Genomic DNA, 19478 nt, shown 5'->3' with positions numbered 1-19478 from the left:
CCCCCAAAGTGCCACTTCAACTGTTCGAAGGGAGAGCTGCAGAAGACATCCTACAGCCAACAGCTCATCACTACCCAGGTGCTTCTGATATCTTCCTCCCCCTTGCATGGGACAGGGACCATTTGCACAGCTGCTGGTGCTATGGCCCCTTGTGTGCTCCCTTGGTGCAGCCCATCTCCAGAAAAGGGGAGTGGGGCACAGCAAGCGGCTGGCAGTGGGCACGGTGCCTTGGCAGGAGGTGATGAACGGGGTGGAGGGAGCAGGCATGCATGAGTGGTGTCGATGAAAAGCCCATTTGTGCCTAATAGGTCTTAGAAACAGTCCCGGAGCCTTTCATGCATGGGGAAATATGACTTGTGGTGCTGCCAAAGTTAGCAATCATTCTGGTTATCTGTTAAAAGGGCCAGGCATGCAAATGAAGGCAGAAGGATTTCAGTGTGCTCATACCCCTCCTTTACTCTCAGGAGTGGCAGCGTCAGTGGTTTCTAAACCGCTTCAGCTCACAACCACCTCTCTGGTCTAGCGACCTCACTTCCATACTCACCTCTGGGCTCACCACCCCGTGTCGGGTCGCAGCTCCGCTGGTTTAGGTTTCCTCAGCCCAAGAAATTTGTTGGGATGTCTCACAGAGCATTTGTTCTTTTTTAAATGAGGGTACTGGAAGAGAAGTGCTGATGATAATTTAGATTTCATCCTCCATAGGCATACAGCATCTCTTTCTTCATTTCTAATATCTGACTGATATAGCCAGCACAACTGCCTGAAAGTCAAAAGTGTTCAGCTCCCTGATTTTCCATAAGAATTGAGACCTATTTACTGTTGGAGTTTGGAGTCCAAGGTCACGTGGGAAATGCTGCCTTTCATGGTGTGACAGTGGAGAACTGCGCTTTTACTTGAATTGGGAAAGAGGGAGGCAGGAACCAGAAAGGATCCTTTCCTTAAAGAGACCGGATAAAGCTTCTCTGAATGATGAGATCCCACTGCTTCGGGGCAGATTATTTCTTTGCCTACCAAACATATCAGAGGACAGTTCTGTGTAGCCTGCTTAGTATTGTATGTGTAATGACCACACTGTATGTATGCCCTGGTCTGGATGGCTAAGAATTTCAGAAAGCAGGAGTGATTAAGAGTACTCTGAGTACTCTGTTTGCGAAACCTTTGGAGACCTGTTATCTCAGAAGGGCTGAGCACCCTCCATTTGAAAGTAGCTTGCTTTAAGAGATCTCCATCTGGGATCCAGAATTATGATCTTTTGGCTGAGCTATATTATGCCAGTAAATAAAAGTAGGCATTGTTTTCTTGAACCGTATATTAGTGTGCCAGCGTTTACAGCATTTCATGGATTGTTGCGCTGTCATGGTGTGATTTATCTTTCATTCTGACATCTTCTAGAAACCATTTTTACCAAATCAATGCAAACCAAATGCCATTTCAGAGCTACAACCCAGGTAGCTGCTTTAGCTTTTCCCTCTTGTTAGCTCTTTCAGTGATGTCTCCAAGGAGCAGACGATAGCCAGGGAATGCACAGGCAGAACCAAACAATAAAATTACATGGAGAGACGAGGCTGGGAGAGACAATAACAGACCGTTCCCGGGAGAGGAAATGAACTACACAAACAAAAAAGGTGGATGAAATTAGGTTTCCACCATTGCATTAACATCAGCTGGTTTCCCTTTGAGTCTTTAGTACTGTCTGACATCTCCAAACCATATAGCTGTTCCAGGCTCGGCACGCAGGCCCGAGTCATAAGGGCATTTCTCACAGGATATTTGTGCTTATACAGGCTGATAATGGCAGAAGCAATTGCCCCCTTCCTTCTGTGCTCAGAGCACTAAGTCACTGGTTCGGCTCTCTGCAGGGCCTTCCTGCAGCCAAGTGCGATACGTTTCTGCGTGCAAACTCCCACTCCTTGCTGTGAGCAATTCCCCAGTGTTAACCTGCTTCTCACAATAGCTCTCAGTCACTGGCCCGAAAATGGTTGCTGAATGCTGCCAACTGTCACATGTCCCTCCCCTAATCCTGTGCCTTAATTAGTAGTAAATCCACTCCGTTCTTAATGATCCTAAGTCTGGACTACAAAAGTGGCCAGACACCAGGAGTTTCTCCAATGGGAAGCACCCATCAAGTGCAAAGAGTGGAGTGGTAACCCTTTGTGTTTATAATTTGCTTAACTCTTTAAACATACTTGCTGGGTAATACCCTGTCAGCTGGGGTTATGGAGTGTTTTCTCCATCTCACTGGGAAAACGGAGGAAGGGAGAAGCTACATTCAAAGGCGTAACCTACCGGTGTCCCTACTGCTTCTCCCAGTTTCTGATATCATCACTGATGTGTATGTGAGTACCTGTAGAGCAGTGCCCAATGTCATGCTCATGTCCCACCTCGGTTACTTATGCTTCAAATAGACTTTCTTCTCAAAGCTTTTATGTGTGTTGCCACATTGGCTCTCTTTTTCCCTTGCTAGGTCTCTCAGCTCCTTCATTTACACTTGTATTTGGACCAGAAAGAAGGGCAGGTAACCAGCGGAATGCTTACACTAACCCCGAACTAACATCTGCCTCCCCGTAAGGCTAGTTTGAGCTGTTTTCAGCTGGGGTTGGTCTGAGGCCAGATGCCGTCTGCTCAGCTTCCAGTGGGTAGATCCTGCGTGCGGAGCTCTGGAAGCCTCTCTTTGATCCTATCAGCAACATGCCTTCCAAGTCCTCTGCTGGCAATCGGAGAGACTCCAGCAGCCAGGCAGGGAGTTTTGTACATGGAAGAAAACCAACTAACTCAGGTTGTTGCTACCGTGTTGGCCAAGCTGCTGTGTTTGCTTTTGTTTTCTCACTAATGTATAAAGGGAGTCTCTCTCGCACTGCTGCAATTCCATTAGGATGGATGGGCTTGCAGCGGGGCTAGGGAGGCCAGGACTTGGCTCAGAGACGACGACGCAGCTCTGCAAGCATTTACTGATAGTGTGTCAGCTGGGGTAGCTGAGGAAGTCTTGCTGACCCTGGAGTAATTGCTGGTATCCTAGGAATATGCACTACAGCTTGTAGTGAATATCTGCAGGATAGAGGCTGTAACATGCATGCAGACATGTCTCTTACTGTGGAGGAGAGCTGCTAACCAAAGTTACAGCAAAAAGGGAGGAGAACATTAACAGGTTTAGTATTGTGCTAAAAGTGTGGTAAGCGTGACTTAGTGTTCCCTTGCCTGTCGATTAACTACTGATCCTAAGCTGCGAAAGACCAGAAGGTGCCAACTTGTTTTAACATTGACCATATTAAAAGCTCCTCTTTTATGATGTGAATTTTTTTTGGTTGCTGATTTGTGTCGCTTCACCATGCTGTGTTACGGTTTCCACAGCTGCGAAATGGAGTTTCTCTAAGTATTAGAGATGTTTTGAAGCTTAAATAATGTCTACAGAATTCTTTCAGATTTTCAGAGTGAAGGTATGATAATATCTAGACACTGTTATTTATTTATAGTTAGGTGACATTTAATTGGACTTTTTATACAAATTGCAGATTGCTTAAATTGTGTGCCTAATTTTACTTATGTAGGGCCTAGGTAAAGCCACCTGAGTATGTGGATTTTTTTCCCCATGAATAATCTAGTTGGATTTGAATCCAGTTTTCCAGATTCCTAAATCCGTCTTCCTCTATAAAGTTTTAATTCAAATATGAATATACAGATTAATTATAGAGAAGCAAAAAGTAATGAAGAAAATTCCAGCAATTTCTGATGAGGTGCTTTTTGTAGGGCCTGTCACACTACTGACTGAGATTTTGAAAAAGATCAGGAGTTCTGATCCTTACAGGCAAATATCGATTGGGTCAGTGTTTGTGCCCTGGGCCCAGAGAGGTTAATGTTAATTTCTAGAGATGACAGCGTCTGCAACATTTAGAGGAAGGTTGCGTGCGGGTTAGCTGACTTTAAAAGCTGAATATTTTGATACTGCTTTTTACCACAAAAAGGTGGAGAGAGAATTTACCAGCTACGGGGAAGTAAGATATGCTGAAACTATAGCTGGAGTTATGACTGAAGCAGGTAGAGACATACCTATATTAGGTTTAAATTAATTAGTATGCCACGTGGATGGGAGCTTTAACTGCCAAAAAAACCCTTAGAATCATAGAAAAGCTTGTGCAACTTAAATGTCCATGTTTTGATGGGTGATAAATTAATATCACTGGTAGTGTCATGAATCTAAATGAGGTTGATAACAATTGATAGCACAGTTACTGGGAGGTGATATTGCCATGTCATCTGTGATATTAGTGTTTTGCCCTATCCAGTACTGCTGAGCCCTGTCCCAGCCTGGCTCTTCATGCTCCTGTATAGAGGAGAACTGTCCCATCTAGGGACCTAGCAAGGTTGGTGGGTCCTGGGAGAGGAACAGGTGAAGGAAGCTTTTGTGCTGGGATATAGATCTTTATCAGTGGGGTGGGAAGGGCTCTGCTTTCAGCTTGTACCATGCTTTCACTATGGGACGAACTTCCCTAGAGACAGCAAGATTAGATCAATTTGGGAGCAGGTACTAGTGAGGAGGACAGAGAGATATCTGCTCCCACTTTTTGCCACCAAAAGCCTCCCTGTCTAGCAAAATACTGTATCAAGGGTGCCATGCACTTGAGGACAGTCTGTGTCTTAGGTGAGAACTGGATGAGGCAGAAGTTGAGTCTAGACAGGCAGTCTTGTGCCCAAGGAAAATAAAGAGAAGACCCAGTGTCCCAGCACTACTATATGCTTGTGTCTTCTCCTCAGGGATGAAGTCCTCAAGGGACAGGTCCCACGCTGCCAGCAAGATCAGCCTGACTGGGCCCCTGGGGATTAATGAGGGGAAAGAGAGAGAGGTGCTGTTATCCACAGCCCTTCCAGTCCCCATGTTCAAAAGATTATCCAATAGCAGCATGCTATTTTGCTGTTGACACACTGAAATGTTATTACCCATGGCCACTCTCATGGTGTTACTGCAGCCAAGCTCACTAGGATAAAACTAGCCCAGGTCCATGTGGGCATGCTGCAGACACCTCTGGCCTGCAGCGCAGGCATAGCTGCAGGACCTGGGTCTTCTGCCTGTGCAGACACGGTGTGTGGTGAAATCACTGGGACATCTTGTATGTCTGTAGCAGTTGCAAGAGCGTCTGTAGGATCACAGCCAAGACCCCAAAACCCCACAAAGGTCCAAAACAACTGCTCTTGAACTGCCACATGATTGTTTAACCAAGCATGGACCAAGACGTATGCTATGCTGAATCTATTGTGAAATAAGGCTATTAACTTGTTTTTTCTGTTATTAATAAATGGTAAGTCTTATTATGAAGTAGTAAGCTTTACTGAAGGATGAAGACTTCATTGCTAAGATATATAACTAGTCACTAGTCACTATTCCTAAAAATATAGTCACAATGTTGGCTTTTTAAATGTTTGTGATTTCACATAGAGCAGCTGCTTTTGTGTCAGGGAAATTAAGATTGGTAATGACAATTACCATTTAGCTTTGAAACTGTCCTGATTCTGTTGTAATTTCTGTCACGTTTCTATTTGGTCTCAGACAGAAATGTTGTGGTGACTAGGAAGGAATTATGATTAAAGTGTTATGTTGTGTCCTAGGAAAACTGAAAAGTCAGGTCTATTCCTGCGAAGATGGAAGGTCTTTGTAGGAAAGGCAAAAATTTGAAAGATCAGAAAAATGGAAGGAAGGCCAGCAAGCTCCTTCACACATGTTAATTGTGACCACTTAGCTTAAGCCATTGCTTTTCCTGACATTTATGAGATTTGAGCAAACTGTTTCATGGAATGGTAATAATGGCAATATTTTGCTATTATGTGTGTAATGAGCAACCTTTACCCTTGCTGTAATAAACTCAGGTTGCAATGTATCAAGGCTTGTTAATGAATGATAGTATTTTTTCTTTGTGTTTTAAATTCTTCTATTTTTTCCTGGAGGACATCAAAGTTATTTAGCACAGCTGCCGTGATATCCAAGTATTTAAGGCATACATGTTATATGCTATGTAATGGACAACAGATGACAAGCATATATCAGGTCTTTTTCTTTTAAAGCTCTCTGGGGCCTTTGATCCTTATACGCCACTATATCACAGGTTGCCATGCAAGAATATTAGCACATCTTCATTTTCAGTGCAAAAGCACACTGGTGTCATCTTCCTTGCCAGGTTTGTCCAGCCCATGAATCTTGTTTCTAATCTGACTCCTGTCCACAAACATGAATGGCTAGCTTGAGCGGAGGGGTACTTCAGACCTGGGTTAGCTGGTTGAGTGGAGGGGCTGGGCTTGGGCGCCGCTGACACTCGAGCTGGTAACGCGGGAGGAATCCAGCACTCACATTACAGCAGCTCATCAACTGCTAACCCTCTGGCTTTGCTGATCCAGTCAGGCTGCAGCCCCAAGATGTTATTTAGTGATCTGATTGCTCCCAACTTGCTCTCGCTAAGGATCTGTCCGTTATAGTCAGACTGCAGGGTAGGTTGGCTTGTGTTGGTTTTAAGCTAGCTCCTGAGAATAGTATCGCAGGGCAGGAATTCGGGGCAAGCTAGAAAACCCATCCAGGACTATACTGCACTTTGCTCTGGGTGGCTGTGACCCTGCTGAGATCACCCCCAACTAAGCAGCCATGCAAGCAAACTTCAGTATATCAAATTTCAGTATCTCAGTGACAGTTGCAGCCTGTTACTGCAGAGTAAATGTACCTTAGACTGGCCTAAAAAGAATAAGTCGAGCTGCCTGTTAGGGTAAGAACATGTCCCAAAAGTGGCTTAGTCACTGGCAGGAAAGTAGACAAAATTCAAGCATCAACTCTTGTGGCAGGTTGAAGAGTACAATAGGAGAGGTGAGATTTTAATTATCTGCTTTAGGGACTCCACTGGCAAAAATATAAAATCAACAAAGTAACTCAGTGTTCAAGGAATAAAGCCTCATCCATTTGAAATGCTTTAAAATTAGAACAGGTCAACAAGAACGAACAAAATAAAGTCTGCAGGAAGAGCGTGGTGGGTGTGTGGACACTTCTCTGTAGCAGTCTGCAGAAAGGCTAAATGCAAAATGCTGCCAAACACAGCACAGAGCGAGAGATCTTAAGAAAGCAAAGGTTCAGTAAAAAAAAAAAAAAGATAAAAATCCTAGTGCAGCTTCCTGGCTAGCTCCACCATGCGACTCTGTTCTAGAAAGGGCGGTTCAATTTTGTTTCTCTTAGATGATATTTCTACTGATGATACTTTGGGGCAGCACTGGAGAAGTCTTCGTCATGTGGTATTTGCTTCTTGCTGATGCAGACAAGTGCTGCAGCCCAGAGCGTACAACCTGACCGTGCTCGAATTGATGCACTGTGGACTTGAGAAGGGGGTTGGAACCTGGAGAGGATTTTTCTTGTGTGAAAAGCTTCAGGCTGGCAAGTTGGGAGATCACTGATCTAGCAGTTTTCTGAAAGGTAGAAACTGCAAGCTATCACAGTGACTGTAGTTCTCAGCACTTGATGCCTTGTCTATTTTCCATCCCTAGAAGTAACAGTTTTCAAGGAAAATTTTTTGGGGTAGAGGCACTAGTTTTCCACTTATCTGCGTGTGAAGTTTCTGAAGTAATGTTGGGAAACTGGTACCTCTAAGTCAATTAATGTATTGCCACCCCATTGTATTAATGGCAGTGTGCTAGAGGATGGGCAGAGTTGCAAGGAAGGTGTTAGGATTTGACCACACATGGTCAGGATGTGTCCGTTCTCCACGTCATGCCAGCACCAGAGCATAGTCCTCACTGGCCCCTCACCTGCACCCTGACTTTGTGGGCAGGAAACTCACATCTGTGGGCCAGAAGGGAGTGGTGGCCTATTCTGGTCCAGTCCCAAAGCAGAGCCCTGAGGAACATTTCAGTCTACGCCTCCCCTTCTGTACTGCTTTGACAAGGACAAGTTGAAGCGAAGATGGTGTGTGAATTGCTATAATGTGCCTTATTTGGCCATTTGCACATTGTTTTCCCACTCTCTATTTTGTGTTAAATAAGCAGGACAAGACTTCCAATTGTTTTTGCCTTCTTCTGGATTCACCTGAGCCTAAGCAGTCTTGCTCCAGTTGAATTTTTTCTAATTTACACTAGCAGAAATATTTTGGAATCGAGCCCTGTCTATTTATTTCAGTATTTTTTTCAAGACTATTTGTTACGAAGAGTGTCTTTCAGAAGAAAACAGAAAAATACTAAAATCTAAATGGACTTTTCATCAGTTATGATATTTATTTTTATTATGAATGTCACAATGTAGCAAATGTAGCTAATAGAGAAAGAGATAAATTTTCTGCCATTTCTGGCATTCTTTTTCTAGGGCTGTCGTGTAGAATGTGAGTGACAGAATTCAGGAAGATATGTACGTATCTTTTTTGATGGGATGTAGTCTTAATGAAAGGTATCCCTTTAACAACCCATCATTTACAAAGAACTATTATATTCTTTTCACCATGGACTGTGTTTGTTGTTGCTCAGTTGAGAGCTAATCTTAAAAGGGAAGAAAAATAGTGTGTGAGTTTGTGTCTTCTTAAGCTGCATGAAAAAGCACCAGCGTATTTCTTTGGTTTTAAGAATAACTTTTTATTACCTTAAAAATTCAAATTTTCCATGCTGTGGAAATTTTTTGTATGACTGAGAACTGCTGGGTGAATGTCAACATAGATGATTATCTTTAAGAGGGAATTATTTTCATGCAGAACATTTATTTGTGTTTCTGAGGGCAAACACCTATTTAACACAGATATTGGTGAGAAAAAGTACCTGTTAGATTCAATATCCTGCTACTTCAGATAGGGCCAAGAACACTCTGAGCTCAAATGATTACACTGAAGAATCAGAGATGCTCTCTATCAAAAATGTGAATGGTCAGACTTTATTCATAGTACACTCCCAAAGGAAAAGCAAGGAGAGGGAAATTAAGCTGTTAACTCATTTGTATCCTCAGTAGGTTACTGAACCAGACATTTTTTTTCTCTTTCTGTTGTTCTGATGGAGGAAGGAGAAAGGCTCAAACTGAACTGTGGAATCTGACTTTTGTGTGTGTCATTTGCTTGCTTGTTTAACCAGGGACAAGGGGCTCTGTCCGAGAGACTAAGGAGCTTTAGCATGCAGGATCTCTCGACGATTCGTGGAGACAGCAGCAGCACTGTTCCTCCCTCGGTCACTGTACGAACAAGTAGCAAACAGAGCCAGCCAAAAACATCCAGAAGTGCATCGGAAGGCACTGGCAGCTCAGGTAAGTGCCAGCGTTATGTTCAGTGTTGTGTTTTCTGGAATATCACGCAGCTGAATGAAGTCATGCAGCTGGCAGGGATGTATAGAAACAGACGTTGCAGGCAGCGCGTATCAGAATTTGCAGGACGCAGACACGCTGTTGAGTCTCTTGGCACTTAAGAGAGAGAACAGTATCATCGTTTGATAGTTACTATTCCTGGCTGGTACCAAGGACTAGACTCAAGCAGTCAAGGGAGACAGCATCGGTCCTTGCAACTTGAGCTGGAAAGACAGGCCCTGGATTTGGTGCTTCAATGGTTGGGTTTTCAATGAGAGGGGCTAATGAAACTGCAAAAAAAGGGGGGATGTGAATGCACAGGAGACGGCTAGGGTCATTATTATCATAAAAGCCTCCGTACAACGATACAGCCTGTATCCCTTATATCATCTAAACATGAAGGAGAGTTCTGATGTGTATCTGATTTGAATTAGGCCCACTCATGCTTTTTCTAAATTGTGCAGTAGCTCTTATAACACTTGACAGCTGTATTTTAAGAACTGCATCACCGATGAAGCCTACTCAGAAACAAAACTCATATGAAGCACTCCTAGAAGCAGAGGCGAAGATCTGACAGCAATTTATGATATGAAGGATGACTTTGTAAGTGCTGGTGTGGAAAGCAAGCAAAGGCAATGGTTTGGCTTCAGATTCTGGAAGCACAAAGGGGAAAAACAGGCCCCTGGTTACACAAATTTATTTTGAGCTTTGTTCAAAAAATCTTTGTGGGCCCAGATCCAAAATGGGTAATCTGAGATACCTTTGCAGTTTCTTCTGTGTTCTTCCAGAAGGCTGAGCCAGGGAGGGTGATCCCAAACAGGGGGCTCCAGATCGCTTCTGCGATTCCAGGGCAACAGCACAGATCATACAATTCTGCTGCTCTGGCAAGAAGCCACAGAAGGCTGCAGGTGTGTTGCACTCGCAGGCTTGTGGAACATCCAGCAAGGTTGAAATTCAGCAGTTTCAGCTTGTGTGTGTTGAGGTCTGTGGAAACAGTGTTTCAGGCATCTGTAGATTGCTACTTCTAGTTTGCATTTGGTTTTGGCGTATATTAGAGATGTCTGTCCCTTCCTTCCTAAAGAGTATCCTTCGAGCCCTTCGTATGTTCTGAGAATTATAGCTCATTATTATAATTTATTTTTTTAACATTCTCTGTTGAATAATTTCTCTCTATAGGTAAACCGAAATAGCTAATGTTAATGCACAGTGGTTGTTATTCCGGCATTTATATAAGGACTCTTTTGTATACAGTGTTAGAATATTATCATTTGAAGTAATCAATCTGAAGGTAAAGGGTTCACACACAGAATAGAAAACCTTTACTCAAAAAATCCACTTATTACTTATTCCAAAATAACTAATGGCACAAGCCTAATTTAACCATCTTAATGCTGTGCAGAGCAGCCTTTGTAATTTTGCTCTGAAGGCAGTGAGTTCAGCTCACCTGGCCACAAAACCCTGTTTTAATACACCCAAATTGTTGATTTAGATCTGGTTTCATATCAATACTGTACAAAGATCTCTCCAAATGGATCTCTGAAAAATGGAACCATTTCTAAACTTTTTAAACTGAGTCTAGAATGTATTACAAATGTTTGGATGTGGATGATTTGGGGTTTTGGTTTTAATTTTTCCATTAATCTACACAAATCTGCAAAACGTCCTGAGAGCTCTCTCTGTCCCACCTCACTTAGGCATTTCTTTGACATCCCTGATGGAGGAGCCTGCTGGTTGTAGGCCCCTTCTTGCACTACAGCCAGTATAGAGAGGTGTCTTTGCAGAAGGTAATTACAGAAGGTAATTTCATTCCCTGGTGGCCGAATCATGCTGTATGGAAGACTCATGGCCACGGTTCTGCCGTCGCTTTTAATCAGATTCAGTGAAAGAAATCGTCATGCTATCTCCAGTCCCTGTGCTGCTTTATATGGGCACAGTTATGTTTATAGCCACTGACCAGAGGGGTGAATTGATCAGAGCGGAGTCATGACGAGCGTGTGTGTGTCTATATGTGTATGGAGGAATGAGATCTGTAAGTCAGACGGGATCGCACCCTGAGGGCTGTATTCTGGGTGAGCAGACGTCCCTGGTGCACAAGCCCGGACATTATCCTGTCTCTCCAGCTTCCATATTTGTTTAGTTAGAGCTTTCACATACAAACGGGACAGAGATAATTTGCAACTGCCTATCAGTATACTATATATACATATAGCGTATATATATAGGAAGATGTGCATGGGCACTAACTGCAGAGCAGCTGACACAGCTCTTTTTCCTGTGTCAAAGCCCTCAGATAACACAAACGTCCATGTCAGCGGTCCCCACTGTGTCACAGCAATGTTCGACTTCTGTTTATATGCCTGGTTTAGAGATAATGGGACTTAGTCAGTCTGACATCAGAGGGAGTCAGCAGAAATACCTCTGACTGTGTTTGACGCGAGGGTAACTCAGCTGAAGAGCCCTGCTTTCTTGTAAAGAAAGCCACTGGCTGTTAGAAAGCATGACAGCAGTAGCTGCAATACATGAGACAGCTTTAAAAACATTAATATTAGAGAGCCTGGCTGGGACTGCAGACACTGTACACTTGATCTGAGTAGAAATCTGCTTTATGTAGACTTTTAGGGAAGGCTTAAGGAATAGGTCCTGCATTTGCAAGAGAGGCAGTGTCATGATTAAGAAGCAAGACTGCAAAATAGGGTGCCTGAATTCAGACCCTGCTTTATTGCAAAATACTGGTGTGGCCAAGAGCATGTTTTTGTTCCTCAGTATATCGGTAAAGCAGAACAAACTGTGCTTCTCATGCACATAGGTCTTGAAAGCAATATATGATAGACTAGAAGATGCTCATGTATTTTATGGTCAATGCCCTGGAAGATTTCTTCTGTGGCTTCTCTGTTCAACGATCATAACATGTAAAATATCTGATCAGTGAAAAAGGCCTGTCTGTGTATTGACCCCAGTTTTGCAAGAGGACTTCTCTGTTAATAGTAACAGTGCTCTATCTTGCCACTACCTCTGAGACACTTCTGGCCAACTAAAATATCCATTTTTATGTTTACCCTTCTTTTAGGCTGTCCGCTCAAAGAGGTTGCCTGAATTTACAAATGATCGGTAACTGTAGTGCTTGTGTCTGTCTGCTTTCCCACAAGCAGACTTTTATGTTCAGCCTTAGCAGATGCTTTACAAGCTCCTCAGGAAGCTTGGGAAGAAATCCTGAAAATGGTGTAGCTGTACTCCTAAGGCAGCAAACCCACCTTGGGAAAATGAGGAGTTATTTTCTTGTGCTGTCAGGTACCTACTTTCACAGCAAAGCCTGCTGGTTTGTGGAGAGCTGCCCTGCTGCTCTTGGTCTGAGATGACGGCAGTCCCTGAGCTGGGAATCAGTGGGAGCTGGGAGGGCATCCTGGGGAAGCACTGCTACTGCCGGCCCTGTTGTTACGCTCTTTCCTCGGCAAATGCTGCCAGCCACTGCCAGTGACAGGTCACAGATCTGTCCAGACCTTTGGTCTGACCTGGCACTACTGTTCTTTATTTCTTCAGTGTTCACTTCTTATTCACACGTCCATATTTTGCCCCTGAAAGAAAGGGCCGTGGAAGCACACCCTCGCTTACAGCAGCGTGGCAAAGACAAGAGATGGCGCTTTAGATCGAGGGTGAGGAAGTATAGATGGATCCTGTTCCCTGAGCAATGAAAACACAACCAGATCCGGGGTGAAACTTGGTGTTATTCAGATACCATATCTAAAAGAAACTGCTTTGGAAAGCTAAAGGGATGGAAAGAGGCCTGTTGTCCTCCCTGGATAGACGGGGCTGTTGGAACTCGCACTGGTGAGCACCAGGAGCGGTTTGGGTTTCAGTTCTGCGTCTCTCAAGCCCACTGACACAGTGGAAGGACTCTCCTGACACCAGTGGGCTGTGGCTCTGCCCAAACCTGGCTACAGGACCAGGCTGTCCTCAGGCTGCATTAAATAACTGCTCAGCTTGTTTCATTTCCATTGTTGTTGCTCTTAAAATGTGGCTGATGCCGGTTAGATTGATTTATGACTCACCAAGTCCCCTACTCACACAAGCACTGTGTGAAGCGGTTGGCATTTAGTTGGTAATGACCACATGCAGACGCAGCAAAGGTTTATTTTTGCTCACTGAAGAATGTCTTATGAGGCCAAGAAATTGAATATTCAGAGAGCGGCCTTTGAGCCAGCGGGAATCACCCCTTCTTTTCCTCTCCCTCGTCCCCGAGCCACCGCGGTCCCATGGCCAGGCACCCGACAGCTGTGCTGTCGCTTGAGCAACAGCGGAGTCGCCCGGGCAGCTCCAGCTGTCTTTGCTGCCTGTAAATGGAGCCCTCTATGTGCCGAGCAGTTCTGCTCGTACGGACAGCTGAGCCGGAGCGCAGGCACTCAGCGTCTTCACCCTGCTCCCCACAGAAAGACCCTTGTCCTCCTTCCCAGTCAGAAGCCACGTACAGACGACACAAGGGACAAGGCTCCTTTCGCTGCCACTTGCGTGTGGTTGCCGCTGCCCCGCCGGAGCACGTGCACCCCTTCCGTGGACACGCGCGGTGGAAACCCGACGCTCGCCCTTCCTGCGTGTAACCGGCCGACCACCTGTCCTCCGTCTGATCTCCGCTTTGCTCTTAGCTCAGCGTTTCTCGATTTAGCTTCCTGGCAGCCTCTGTGATATTTTAGCTTTGATGCGTGTCCTGACCTGTGCTTCTTGCACAGGCAGAGCTGCCCCTTTCTTCTGGGAGCTGTGAATGCCTGAGGCACTGCTCATTGTTACGGAGACCTGGCAGCTCCAGGACAATATTTCCCAGTACTTTTCAAGGCCGTCCTGTTGCTCTGGCGAATGCCCAGTAACAATCTACATACAGACGTGCTTGTATTAACAGTGGGCTTTGGCACTTCTTAACCTTACTTAATTGCCTCAAAAGCATCCTGGACAGTGCCAGTAAAAACTTGTTCCTTTCTGATGGCTCATGAGTGACACGTGTGATTTGAGGAATGAGATAGTGGCCCACCGTGTCTGTCACCAAGCTGAATGCTGCTGTTGATACAAACACGTGTTCTGGTTGCTTATGTCAGCTAAAACCTCCGGTGTCAGTTGGGCACGGAGACCGGGCTTGCTTTGGGTGAGTCAGTGGGACCTACTTCAGCAAGGAGAGATTTGCATTGCACCAAGAGATGTCAGTGGCCAGAGGTGACACTGTCCAGGCTGGAGTAGCACATGCTGCGAAACAGCACATGCTGTTTTGCTTTTTGAACTTCAACTCTGAAGGCTTTGCAGAACACAGCAAAGGTGGGGGGATATCAGCAGTCAGGATATGCCTGGATAGCTGTGTACCTGCCAACCAGAAAAATTTTGGGAAGATGTATGAGAACAGCTCATACACATATGTTGTCTGAGCTCTCAGAGGATAAAACTTTAAAAAACTGTGATCAGTAACGGAAATCACGCTTTGTCCCTCTGTCCTTCACTCCACCTGCCATTTTGTTTTGTCCTGAAAGTTGAACAAAAAGTGGAATTAAGCATTTGGGCTGGGTTTTGGTCTTCTTTTTGTATAGTTTTCTTTGAGTTTGTCACTGTGTCCTATCACCTGGAATATCTGAGCACCTTCTATGTGAAATCAGAGGCAACAGCTAAACCCACAGCAGGCCTCTTGGGCTGGCTGAGACTCCTCGCTTTTACACAGGGGCTATAGTTTCATGGCAAAGTGAAGCCAGTGTGAGCCAGCACTGCTGCTGAAAGAAGTGGCACGACCCAGTTTCTTGCTTCTGTCCCATACCATCCTTTCCCTGGGACAGGTATAAATCTTGTTTGCATGTGATGACCCCAAACATGGAGCTGATTCAAGCTAAATGCTGTTACTTGCTGCCAGGTTACTCTTGGTGTGGGTCAGATCCTCGAGCTACTAAAGAGCAGCAGCACAGTCATCAGCACTGAGACAAGGAAGGTGGAGGCCAGAGTGCGAGGGGCAATGGGACATTTGCTGTTTTATGCTGGTTTAAAATGACTGTGAAATGACGGCAGGACTTTCAGTGTCTACAGTGCAGAATAACGGGGACTACAGAGATCACACGCTGCTCAAACCTTGCTTTTTCCAAATGCTGCTTCTATCTGGAATCATTGATGCCAGTACAAGGATTATATTGCAAAGATCAAACTGGAAATGTTTTCTAGGCTGTTTGCTGAGACACAAACCATCCGTGAGGTGAAGCTGTTAAGGCCACAAATTTTGTGAACACCTGTGAATCACCTGCATTTGCACAGAAGGGTGCAATGCAATTCCCTTGGTTACTTTCATCTTTATAGTAATTCCACTAAAATATAATCCCCACAAAACTCCTCAGCATGTTCCTGATTTAAGAATATCACAGATCTATGAATAATATTCCTTCAGAAGCTGTGTGAATGGCTGTATCAGTGCTTGTAATAGCAGTCCTCTCTAAATCTACTGAAAAAATCCAGGCTCCAGTATTGCACCGTGTGTTTATTCTCATACAGTTTTTTGCGCTGCATTACGCACTGCTTATCCACATTCACAGGCCCCCTTAGTTAGAAGTTGTGTCTGTTTAGTGGTCTGAAAATAGAGCCAGGGAGCTGTACGTAATCCCAGCCTTAATACCTCTTAGGCACAGAGCCTTGGGTGAGTCACTTCACGTTTCTGGGTCCATGCTGCTTGCTGCTGAACAGAGAGAGTTGTTTCTTTACCGCACGCGGGGGCCGTTCAGTGGCGGGAGCAATGTAAAGAGTTTTCTAAGACATAGTTAGTTTGGCATGATGAGGTCTTAACGCTCAGCTCCTCTTTCAGTGTGCACGTGTTGTGCAGTATGCCGACTCCTCAGAGGTGAGTGCTGGGTTTCCCGTGCCGTGATATACACGCATCCCTTTCGGGCATGGCTGCGTTCCCCGGCCTGGCTTGCTCCTGCCGCTCTTCCTCCCTGGTTTCCTAACACAGCAGGGAGAAGCAAGGGGAAGGACAGGCTGTGAATGGGTTTGTAGCTGCGTGTGTGCTGATGGCAAGTATTGCAGTGCTTTTCACCGTACTGACCTGTGTTACCAAGGCTGCGTAGTGTTTCTCCGAAGGGAAACCTCAGTCCTTTCTGCTCTAGAGGATGCACCACTGTGTTTGCTGCACCAGTTTAATTCCTCTCCCCCCTGCACCCCAGGACTGGAGTGAAACGGCTGGGAACTCGGCAAGAGCAAACCTCCTTCAGTCCCAGCCCTGTTTTGCACTGACCCCTACAGTAGGGATTGGCACATGTTTCTGTATTGGTGGCTTTACCCTAGCGCAGGATTCTGCCGTGTGGAAGGGGCATTTGTGCTTGGGACAGGCAGGATAAATAGGAAAGCCCGGAAGCAGAACCTGGTAGGTAAATGCCAGGTTGAACTGACTCTCCCTGCTTTGGTGTGTGCTGGTGGCGTTTCTGTAAAATGCCTGCTGTCTGTTGGCTTGTTCGTGTTTACAAACTTAGGAGTGCAGTGAAGGACCTGGCTGCTGATGGTCTTTTCAATGCTGTGCCAATCAGCTTGGTTGCTAAGAGCGAGCCGTATCACTTCTTCTGCGTTTTGTCACAGTGGGAGACGAAAGCAGAGGAAAGCCTCTGATCTGGGCATGCCAGGAAAAGAGGACGGGGCTGCCAAGCAGGTTGGCTAGGGAGAAAGAAGAAACCCTGACCTGCAGCATCCCACATTGGTGGAAGCAAAAGACTTTCTGAACTCCCTGCTTTGCTACTCATCTTGCGTGCTTTGTGCTTATTTTGCACACCGCAAGTGCCTTTGAGACACAGCAGCGCAGGGACCGAAGGATCTCAGCGCTGCCACCACTTTGCAGCCACTGCTGTGGAAACGCAGCTGGCTCGTATCACTTCCAGAGAAGCACGGTGTGCGTTTCCACCGCCTTGCACCCCGTGTGCCGCTCAGTGCTGAGCAGCATTAATGCTCACAGCCTGACTCCCTGGCACCGTTTGCAAACCAGCCCTTGTGTTTGGTTTGTCACCCTCCCTTTTGATCCTTTTCTGGTTCTCTGGCACTAGTGCAGGTCGCAGTGAGCGTGCCACGGTGCAGCAAAATGAAGACTGTTTAAAGTGGTATCTGTTCAAGCAGTCATTAAACACTTGTATTCACAGAACATTTTATTAGCACCCTTGTAACCTTAGCCTAAACTTATTTTTTTAGATTTGAATCCAAAGTGTTATTTATAAAAAGAATCACTTGAGTCCTTAAGTGCTTGATAGTCATGACTTAATCTTAGGGAAGTCATTTAATGATGCTACAGCAGCAATCAGCCCAATGTGTTTACAAGTTGGGCCCAAAGTCATGTTGGTCGGCATTAAATTGTGTATAGTGTCTTTCAGATTGGCTTTTCTTACTAATTTTTTTTTCCTGACATAATCGAGTCGCTCGGCTCATGTCAATAAGAGTATGGTGAAGCTTTATCTCATAGTGGGTTCATTCTGCCTCCACAGGCTGCCCTTTCTCTGTCTCCAAGGCAATAGATGCATTAATGCACTCCCAGACAATGGGCTGCCATTTAAAATGCTCTTTTGTAAGTGCAGCTTTGGTAGCTCAGAGAACCGGTCCCTGACTACGTAATGTCAATATATTTTCTCAACTCTGTGAAAAGCAGAGAGAAGAAAGAAGCCAAGTTCATTTAGCTAAGACTGAGTTGCTCTGAACTATTGCTACCAATCTTTCTTTGCTACAAGCTTTTGTGTAGCCAATTTCAGAACACAAACATAAAAATACTTCTTGCCTCATTCCCAGAGAGTTTATAATCTAGGTGGGCAGAGACTCAAGCCTTATCTCAAGCAGGAATATTAAAGGCTGTTTTAGAGCCATGATGCAGCCTTTTTGGCAGGAGCAGTTGCCTTAATGCTCTTGCAGGTGAAACTCAATTATGTCTCTCACTGGCTGACTCATAAAAACCCACACAGATCTCAAAGAGCACAATATGGTACGAACAAAAGTGTGCTGCCCTTGCTCCCTGTGTAATGTTGTGAGAGAGGCACTGGGCAAGGAAAAATTTTGACCAAAAACGTGGTGGCTTCATAAGAACATGGCCTGCAGGTACCATAGAATATACATTTACGCAGAGACTGAAGACCATGCCTAACTGCGCTATGGGATCGCCCCGTGCAAGAGTAGGTCTGTTGTCCAACGGCAGTGGACTCCTCTTCTGCTGATGTTTGTTTCACAGAAGAGCTTTTTCTGCACCGTCGGCTCGCTCCGGCTGGCCTCACGGCGTGCACGTGACACGGCACTGAGACAATTCAAGACATTGATCCCCCTTTGCTCTGGGCAGCTTCACTAAATGCAGGCATGTTCTGCTGTGTATACTGAAATGTGTCTTCTTGACAGCTTCTCTGTCAGCTCTCCTTGCTTTTGTTGAGTGGTACGCCTTTCCAGGCAGAGCTCCTTCCAGGGTCTTTACAAAAGTTTTTCATTTATTTCTTCTGTGTTCAAGCCCTGTGGAAAGCCAGGCTGCAGCATTAAGAATCAATGATGCAATTACATAAGAACCGTTTTTCCCCTTCAGGAAGGATGGGATGAAAACCTCCAATGATAGCTGTTTGTCTTTTGACAGTGCCCAAATAAATGCTTAAATACTGGGCAGTGTTAAACAAGCTTGACTGGAACTCGCATTTAAGAAATAACAAGTTTCATGTTCAATGGTGTTATCTCCATTAACATCTCTCAGATACTGTTGTAAAGATCTTCTGTGGCATAAGTGAGAGGGAGGCCCCACTTTAATCTTGGAAGAGAATAAATATTCCTTGAAGGTATTTAAGAAGCAGTGGTATATCAGGAGAATGTTATGGGAGCATATGTTAGAGGGGGACATTTAATACTAAAATGTGGATCAAAGCCTTGGACAATGTATGAAACGTGCAAGGACGTTAGTGATGAATGGGACTATTTTGTGAGGCAGCGTTGCAGGACTGTGCTCCGTATCCATGACTGATACAGTAATATGCACCTTTAGAGCTACAGCTCAGCACCGACTGTCAGCCTGGCCAACTCATTCAGTCAGTCATGCACAAGATATGGTAGCATAAAGCCAGCTCCTGGAGATTTCCCAGCCAAATAATGTTGGATCTTTTCCTACATGTGGCTGATTTAGTCCCATGAAGACCTGGTGACAGATCACGCACAATCAGCAAACCAGCTGAGCAAGGACTTTAACGAGACGTTCACTTAACCATGTATT

General features: G+C 45.1%; 1 protein-coding gene across 2 annotated transcripts in view; it reads left to right on the top strand.

Annotated features, from left to right (window-relative positions):
• REEP1 (receptor accessory protein 1) overlaps positions 1-19478 on the top strand; it is a 69356-nt gene that overhangs the window by 37741 nt on the left and 12137 nt on the right. Inside the window, exons 6-7 of one of the 2 annotated variants that reach the window (XM_026112802.2) lie at positions 9067-9235; positions 16080-16115. In XM_026112802.2, the coding sequence (XP_025968587.2) occupies positions 9067-9235; positions 16080-16115 (205 nt within the window). The remainder of the gene's footprint in view (positions 1-9066; positions 9236-16079; positions 16116-19478) is intronic. The other variant, XM_026112801.2, reaches the window with a different exon arrangement.

The sequence above is a fragment of the Dromaius novaehollandiae genome, chromosome 4 (genome assembly GCF_036370855.1).
Source record: "Dromaius novaehollandiae isolate bDroNov1 chromosome 4, bDroNov1.hap1, whole genome shotgun sequence".
Classification (NCBI taxonomy): domain Eukaryota; kingdom Metazoa; phylum Chordata; class Aves; order Casuariiformes; family Dromaiidae; genus Dromaius; species Dromaius novaehollandiae.
The sequence above is the reverse complement of the archived record's forward strand: the minus strand, read 5'-3'. Positions and strand labels throughout refer to the sequence as shown.